The sequence below is a fragment of the Corvus brachyrhynchos genome, unplaced genomic scaffold, assembly GCF_000691975.1.
Source record: "Corvus brachyrhynchos isolate BGI_N302 unplaced genomic scaffold, ASM69197v1 scaffold101, whole genome shotgun sequence".
NCBI classification, from domain to species: Eukaryota; Metazoa; Chordata; class Aves; order Passeriformes; family Corvidae; genus Corvus; species Corvus brachyrhynchos.
The window spans coordinates 9,036,222-9,045,410 of NW_008237239.1; the positions used below are offsets into that span (position 1 = coordinate 9,036,222).

The following is a 9,189-nucleotide window of genomic DNA, read 5'->3' on the forward strand; positions in this document are numbered from 1 at the left end:
AGGAATGTCAAAATTTGAAGCTTAGTTTAGATAAATTTTTACACATTTGGAGGTTATTCCACACCTTCTTTTCCTAGCAAAGGAATTTTGAAGAACAGGGTCTGACAGGGATTCTGCTTTGTCTCCAAAAAGATTACAAAAAGAACAGATTTTCCTTGTAATTATTGTTCAGAGTAGGAAACATAGGAAAGAGGCTAAACACAGCAACAGGTGATGGTTGTGACTGTAAACAAGCTCAAGATTGACTCAATCGTCCACCTATTCCCATCACTCTCAAGGCTGAAGTTTCACCCACCTTTGTACATTATATGGCTACAGTCCTGACGTGACTTTAGCACAAGCATACAATCATTATGCAGTGGATTCTGTGCAAGTGAACTCCACTGCATGTGCACAAGGTATCAGGGAAAACTGGGAATCTGCCTGATTGATTATAAGATTGAGTAGAGCCACAACTTGCTTTTCCTCTTTGGTATTTCTATTTTATGTTATCATGAGATTGTTTGATTTACATACAACACTACTATTCCAAAATCCTGTGGATCTCCATTGAATACCACATTATCTTTTAATAATTTTATTTCTTCAGTACTGTCAATTGCCTTCATTTACTTGTGAGCTCTGTGACACTCAATATCTTTTTTAACACTAAGTTCCTTGATTCAAATGGTCACACATGCATCTTGGCTTTTATTTTAAAACCATTTCTTGTGAGAAGAAAAAAATGTAATCTTGACACACCCAACAGACATAGACGTTTGAATGGGGGGAAAGGGTATTTCTTCATTTCTTTAAAATCCTCTCCTCTTAAGAGCTATGCTTACGGTTTTCTTCATTCATGCCTCACCAACTTCAAAGACTGTCTAAAAATAACTTAAGTATAAAATACTTTAGAACTGTTAAGGAATGAATCTTCTATTCCTCAAGTAAATATGAATCTCAATTTTAAAAAAAACAATAAATTACAAGATTTTTAATAAAACAGACATTATGAGACTAACAGAGACCACACAGACTATACTTCCAACCTCCCTTTGACCTGATCTCAAAGCCACATGGGACGGGTCTGACTACATATATGCTGGTAGCTCTTTTAGGTCAAGTATGTAAGTAGGGCAAAGGATGTCCATAAATATTGCAGATATATTTGAACAGGAAGCCTTTAAAAGTGGGTTCTAGTTCATCTCTCTGTGACCTTGGTGCACATCCATAAACCTTCATTTTTTACTTACTGGGAGAGATATGCACTTCACTTCTCTTGGAAGTTGTGGTACTGAACACCTTAGTCAGGTAGATAACCCCAATCCTTAATTTCAAATCCATGCACTGACATACGTGCACTGGAGCTACTAAAGAAGCTCAGACATGGACAGGATAGTGATGCCTGTGGCATGGATCAAGTTACCGTATCACCTTCCTTTACTGCCAGAGAGAGGGAAAGGCTCATCTCCCTGCAAAGGTAAATACATAACACCTAAGAATATCAAAGTGAGAATAAACCTCAGCAGTTGTAAACAGCAATTGTAACAAAGAAGGTTTTTTAAAAGACTGAGCCCTTTTCATAAGTTGTAAAATGTAATTGTTAAGCAAAAAAATTGTATTTATTTTTATTAAATTAATAAAAAACTTTTGTGTATTCATGTTTCATCTAAAATAAAAGAAGGCAAAATCCATTTTCAGTCATGGTATTACAGGCCAAATATATGTAACCTGTAATGCTAATCCAGGTAAAATGACCCCCTGGCCACCCCATTTGCAACTCAGCTGTGGTTGTTTGCCATGCAGCGCATTGCTGAGCGTGCTGTGGAAGGAGATTTCCACATGGAAAGGCTGTGCTATTTCCTCGGAGCACTTACAGGCCAAGAAAAAAGCCTGTCTGTAAGATCCCATAAACAAACTCTTGTGACATGCCTTATGATGCTGCCTCAGGGAATACATTAAAAACACAGAGCAGACAAGCTCAGAATTGCTGGAACAGCTTGAGATAACCCTTGCCCTTGCTGGTGTGACTGCTCCTGCAGCTAAGCACCCTCTCCCCATTCCCACACTGCTCTGCATCTCTGTGGATCTGTGCTGACAGCCTAAAGGCCAGGACAAGGGATTACCACCACAGAAAAGTTGCATTTCCTCTTGCAAACACAAGTCTCTCAACACAGTACAGGTCATCTGGCAAGCAAGGGGAGAGCTTGACGGTAGTTGCACAAAATGATACCAATACAATTGGGAGCAGGAACCTTCTGTACTTGGCAGACAGTTCCTGCAGCAGTAAAAAATAGCTGGAAGGCGGAAGCCCCCAACAGAGCAGTAAATGTCATCACAGCAGTTTCTACAGGTGCTTCCCTGCTCTACATGAACAAGATATGGAGAGTGCCTTTGCCCTGGGGATTTATCTGGTGTATTGCACCAAAATGCACTGCAGCACAGAGCCCAGGAACTCAGCAGAAGTACTTTACTTTCCTGTGCTTTCTCAAACCAGTTAAAGCGAACCTTTAGTGCCTCAGCATTCAGCTGCTAAATCAATGTGCTTAGCAGAGAAGGGCAGCTCACTGTCCACAGCAGCACAGCCATGTGAGTTCCAGACCTTCAGCAGGAGCAGGAAAAAAAGAGATGACATCAGAAGTAAGAGTTCCTCCCTTTTCAGGTCCTATTATGACATGTAAAATAAAAGGGTGAGGCTATGCCACTCTTTCAAAAAGATTTCAACCTTTAAAAAAGCAAAGTTTTAGGTTTTATTTGCTCTTACCTAAGCACCAGTTCAGTGGCACAGCTGTTGTTTGTGTAGAGAATCCTGCTAGGGACAAGCTCCTGATACACATGTTAAACATTGTCCTGCCCTGGCTTTTTGGATGGAATGATAAAATATTGCTTAAACCAGGGGTGGGCACTGGCTGTTCCTTGATCTTCCAGCCTTGCTGCTTTGGCTGGAGCAGCACAGGTCACTCAGGTGCTGCAGGAAACCCTTATGGAGCCAGTCCCGGAAGCAGAGCCTGTGCTGGTGTCTCTGCTGGGCAGTGGGGAACACATCATTTGGAGACCTTCCAGCAGTAGCCTCTGGATCAGTGACTGAAACACCCAAGGATACATTCTGGAGACCATCAATGGAAACCTGCTTCCTAAGTTTTGGAGAACCCAAAGACATCCTTCCCAGCTGCCCAAGCCATATGGCCCTGGGCAGCTGCCACCAGTGCTCCAAGGGCTCCAGGCTCTCTCTGGCCAGGCGCCTCACCTCAATCTCACATAACCTTCCTCAAGGGTTAATTTTTCAACAAATTGAAATTATCACGATATTCCTCTAATACAAAAGGAAGAAATGCCTTAAAATGCCAGAGTTTTTCACAGATCAGAAAATGTCATCACTGGGCATAGAAGAATAGAGCACTGAGGACAAGAGAGCTCATAAAATAGTTATGAGGAAAAATATTATCGGGAAAATGCTCTCTTCATCAGCAAAAAACTCAACAACATATTGTGAGATTTAAATCTTCTCCTGCAATGAGTGCATAAGCCAAATTTAATTTCATTTCACTTTTCCTCATTTCCTCCACATTTACATTTCTGGGCATATAAAATTCAAGGAAGTTTGTTTGCACATGTCTAAATACTTAACAGTGTTAAAGCGTTTATAGTTAACTGAAAATATCTGCACAGAATGAAAAAAAAAAAAAGTTTTAGACCAGGCAGTTATGCAGGCAGAACACATGAAAACCCAGAGCAGGGATGAACACTTACAAAGAGGTCAAACTGCTCATGAATACATGAAATTACCAAGGAACAATATATTGCTTCTCATTTGGAGCTAATGCAGTCTCCCGGAAAAGGGCCAAATGCAGCCTATGCCTTCTGAATGGTAATTCCCCCAGGGTCAACAGAGCTCTAACAGCTTGTATCAAAGCTCAGTTTGGCCCAGCATCTCCAGCAGTAGAGGTGAGTCACATTAATATCACACACATTGTAAAATCTTACTCAAGATCTTGCAACAAGCAACATAATTTTATAGTAAATGGGATTCCAGATATTGACATAATTGCAGTCTAATTGAGACTATTTTTCGTAGAAAAAGATTGAAAATAAATGCTGGAAAATCCCCAAAACTATCAAGCAGCAATTCTGCACTCACCTGTTGAAATAACAAGTAACCACTGCCCCAGCAATCACCATTTGCTGACAGGCAAGAATGAATTCACTAGTCCAGATAAGGCCAACGAAATGATACCATGCCATGTAGCAAATTCCAGACAGAGCTCTGTATTCTACTTGTCCTCCTGAAGTGGACTCTGCAGTACCTGAAGTTGGGATTACACCATTGTATTATTATAACATGCCAGACAAGGGGGGAAAGGGGAAGGGGGGACAGGGACACAGAAGTACATAGAAGTGCTTCTGTGCACATTCTCTTAACTTCTCTACAGTAAAGTTACAAAAAAAAAATTCCAATGCTATTTAATTCTGTCCATTCTAACAAAGTTAGAGAGACAACATTTTGTAATTCAAATTGAATTTTGAAAAATAAAATCTCACAAAAAGCAAAAGATTGTGTTTAAATTGGGATTGAGACACAGCTACCAATAAAGAGGAAAGCTATATATTAGTAAAGATTTCTGAGAAGACATTACTCAAGACTTAAGTGACAAATAGTTCAGAAGTAAATGAAATCTTAATTTTCATTATTTAAATTTGAAACAAATTCACAGTTATAAAATGCTTTAGGGTTTGGGATTTTTTTTTTTTGTAAGAAGCAGAAGAGAAAGACTGCAGAAAAGTATTAAGGATACATAACATACTGTTGCAACAAAACAAAACAAATATTTTAATTGCAATTACAAATCAGAACCATAGTCATTAGTTTTCTGTTCTCTATACTTTGAAATCTTTGTGCAAAATACAGGCACATAAATGTAGGTTCTCTGGGGGGAAAAAAAAGTAGACATCTGTATGGTAGTATATGCTCCAATGTTAGTACTGTATCCAGGAACATGGACAAATTAAGTTATTCAAGCTAAAAACATTCCTTCCACTTCTGTTACTCACAAAGAATTTATTCCATATTCATAAATGGCTTTTCACAAAAGGTGGGGGCAACTCAGATTCCTCAACAATCAGACCTTTCTTTGTGCCATCCTATTTATGGCACTTGACTCTGAAGGCTGGTCAAGGGATAATGGCATTAGGACCATTTGATCCTAGTAAAAGGTCTCTAGGTTTCTAAGATGCTTTTTTTTTTTTTTTTTTTTACCAAGCCTTAAGTCTATTAACCTTAAAGAGAAACATGTTCACCAAACAAAACAATCTCTGGAGGTGAGTAGTTTCTTATTCCAACTCCATGAAAGAAGTAACAAAGTGAGACAGAACTGGCTACTCCTGCTAGAACAGCAATAAAACTTAAGCTTTAATACTACATGTATTCATTTGGTGGACTTGGCAGTGTTAGATTTACAGCTGGACTTGATGATGCTAAAGGTTTTTTCCAACCTAAATGATTCTATGAGCGTGTGTTCTCCTCCAGGACAACACACCACCTTCAAGTTCAAAACTGCCACTCATACAAAGCTATCTAGGAAATGGCTCCTTTCTGGCCTGTTTTCTATAGCCACAGAGTTCTTATTCAAGAATAACTAAAAGTAGAAACAGTAAAGATTTGTTTCGGCAATACCATCAGGTTTAGATAAGCTTTTCTTAAGTTTTCAGAACCAAGGTCTATTTGTCTGTAAATTAAGAAAAATATTCATCTACGCCATAGTAACACTGCAACATTATTTTAATGTGCTTTGAAGGATCAAAAAGTGCTACATGGATGCATAAATTCAGACATATGTTCTAGATATTTTCTTTTCCTAGAGGTTAACAATATTGGCGGAACAGGTAAGCTCTCTCCAGTGCTGTAGAGTTGGTCATTCACAGAAATACTATTGTGCTTCCTATATACTCAAATGTATTTTAAGTCTGTGAAGTGCAAAATATTTGATAGTTTAAAAAATCTACTACTCAGATCTCTTCTTGCAAATTCTCTGTCATTCCTCCCCATCCTGTGCCTCCCTGGTTTTAAGTTTGCAAAAGTAGTGGGTTTTTTTAAGGGAAGTTTTTAGGATATAATCATTTACTTAGGTCATTAAAACAAGTGAGGCACTATATAATTCTGAATTCAAGAGATCTTTCGTTTTCCATATTTCTTCCAGAAACTCTAGACTGCCTTTTTCTGCAGTGCCAAACACGCTCATTATCCATAGCCTACAGCCCTTACTGACAGAACTTAAGCAAACAATTTGTCAATAAGATACAAGGTGTCCTACCTCTCCATTTGCATGCAAAGCCATTATGCCATTTGGTAGCAGAATTAAGCACATTTTCCACCATACAATCCACCTGAACATTTCTTTTTCCAAAATAGGCTTTTTCAGGATTTGTTTCTGTAGTGTTGGCATGAAGACTGATAAATGTACATATGGCAAGCTAATTCTGTTTGCTTTTTACCAGCCTAATGAAATAACCACCTGCAGTAACAACAGTAATGGCTTTGTCTTTCCTGGACAACCTTATACTTGTACATGTACACAGTACTGTGCTCAGCTCCACAGAAATCAGGCAGAGCCACCTGCAAACTCACCTTTGATCACTTTACTGGTCAGGGATGGTAAACTTTTTTGTTACTTCACAAAAATCTGTTTACCAGTATAAACATCTGTGTCTGATTCCCCGTCTTCTGGGCCTACCAGACATGCATGATTTTGTCAACAGAACTACATGCAATGCTATTTTTCTATATCAGTTGCCCAGATAAACTTTAAAGCTATTCTAGATAACCTGTTGAGAAAAGTATATGCCATTTTCCCCATCACTGTGCCGTGATGTATCTGTTCATACAAACTAAACTTTTTCAACAAAGTCCTGAAACACAGTTTAATCTGTCAGCAGAATATTTTTCTCCAACTACACAATCATGAATCTTTCCAGTGTACCATACACTCTTAGTGATAACATTAACAAGTCAGTAAAGAACTGAAGTCCGTACAGCTGAATTACCAAATCTGGAAGCCTTTGATCAGGACAAATGTTGATCTGCTGCCAGTACTTCAAAAGAAGTGATGTTAACAATGCGAACAGGCACAAGTGTTTGCAGCAGAACCCAGGAGAGTTTCCCTACCAGACTCGCAGCTCAGGGCTGCTCTGGCAGCCAGCACAGCAGAGCAGTGAGGCACCAGTCAGCAGTGGGTGCACGCAGTACCTTCAGCTACATTCTGGGACTTCCAGACTTAGGTCAGATGTCCTTACTCGGCAGCTGCTGCTGCGAGGTTTTGCTGATGCCTACAGCAACAGGCTGTTGTAAGAGACAAAAATTCCTGGGAAGTCTAGTCCAGCAATTTCCTTATCACAAACAAAGAGCCACTGACGAGAATACTGAGAGCCTGTTTATCAGTTCCTGTTAACATGAAAATGTGTTGTGCGCCTCCCACTGCTAAGTGAGGAAAGGTTCTGGAATCATACACTGAATCTTAGTGCTTCCTGCAACAGAATTGATTGTGTTATCTTATTTAGTGCTTTTTCATGTAAAGGTATTTACAGCTAAACTACCTGATTGTAATTGGAATGTCAAGGCCCCTGCAGCAAAGATATTTTTATTGCTCATTTTGCTGCTGCACAGCTTCACGTGGCAGTTCTGCTGCACGCTTGCCTGTAGGATACAACTTCATTGCACAAAACAATCACACCACCTTCTCATCCTACACGCACAGTATTTACACCATGTGGACCTCACAGCTCCTGTGTGTTGGAAGGTTGAAAGACATGCTCTGTTGTGCCACATGGCCACATCAGTTCTGCTGTGAAATACTCACAAATTAGGAAACAATAAAACTCAATAACCCTAAGATATATCAGCTTTTCCAAAGAACAGCTGAATTCCGTTCTTAGCCAGCTAATGGTTCTTACTGGTGCCACTGCTTGTGCTACCTAAAGTCTCATGAAGTCTTGGCATTTCTCCTAGTTTTCTAGGTCTGGAATTCACTCAGTCTCTGCTGCTGTTACAGATTCTGAATTACCAAGGTACTTAGGCAGGTGCCTACCTTAAAATGCCTAAGTAGTCCCACTGATTTTAATAGGATTATCCATGTGTTTCAAATTAGTCATGTGTGTAAGTACCTTTCAAGTGCAGGCTATAGGTTTCTGTAGTTCCCAAGAAGTTAGATTTTTTTCTCACAGTTAACACTGACTTTTGGAGGAGATGTAAATAAGGTGCCTGCATGGTTGCATAATGATCAGGTGCACCACAGCTGAAGAGAGGATCAAGTGCTCCAGAACCGTTAAGATGCAGAGACACCATAAATATTATATAACTAGTGCAGATTCAAGGAAAATGTTAAGAGCAGGTGCAGCACAGCAGCAAGCCAATTTCATTTAAACCATCTCTCTGTATTAGACAAAAGACTAGTGTCTTTGCAAACATTTCATTTTTTCAGCTTTCTTGGTATACTTGCTTTTAAAATACAGCCTACACAGCCCCAGAAAATATATTTGCGAGACAAAAACATCAAAATTTCAAACCCCAGAAAATCACCACCTGTATTTTACAAGCTGAATCCTAGATAGTCAACTATTTGTCCGTGAAGAAAAGAAATTGCTCTGTAAGAAAAAGTGTATCTTTGGAGGTCTTCAGAGAAGTACTCTCAAGTGGTGCAAAAAGCCCCCAAACCTCAAAATAAAAAGAAATATCTTCCACTTACAGGACAATTGTAGGAAACTAATAAATAATACAAAGTGCATTATTAACCATACAGTTCTGTATGCATTTATCGTTACAGGATGTGTAAGTACGAGTCATCCTAGAACAGCAGAACAACCCCCAACTTATCTTATGGTGAGCTGCTTTAATAGCCAGCATTTCAGAGGACTCATATTTGGGTCGAAAATTTGAAGTACAACCTAACGGAATATTCTCATTACCAAATCTCGTTTACTGTTCATCATCCAAGTTTTGAATCACAGAACAAATCTGACATAGAGTAAGGGACTGGAAATCCAAACAGCTATCCAGCTAACGCGGACCCCCTGACACCCGTACAGCTCTCCTCAGCCTGAGGGCTGAATCAAACAATCCATTACTCCTTCCGCGGAACGCCGAGGGGCTGCGGCAGCCTTTGTTCCCGTGTTTCTCCGGGAGGAGTTGCCCACCCCGCGGCCATGAGCGGCCGGGCTGCC

At 39.7% G+C, this 9,189-nt stretch overlaps 1 protein-coding gene across 6 annotated transcripts in view; it reads right to left on the reverse strand.

Moving 5' to 3' along the window:
* Positions 1-9,189, reverse strand: part of SLC44A3 (solute carrier family 44 member 3) — a 40,702-nt gene that overhangs the window by 17,996 nt on the left and 13,517 nt on the right. For all 6 annotated transcript variants that reach the window (XM_017729867.1, XM_017729863.1, XM_017729865.1 and 3 more), the window contains exon 10: positions 4,118-4,283. In XM_017729867.1, coding sequence (XP_017585356.1) covers positions 4,118-4,283 — 166 coding nt within the window. The remainder of the gene's footprint in view (positions 1-4,117; positions 4,284-9,189) is intronic.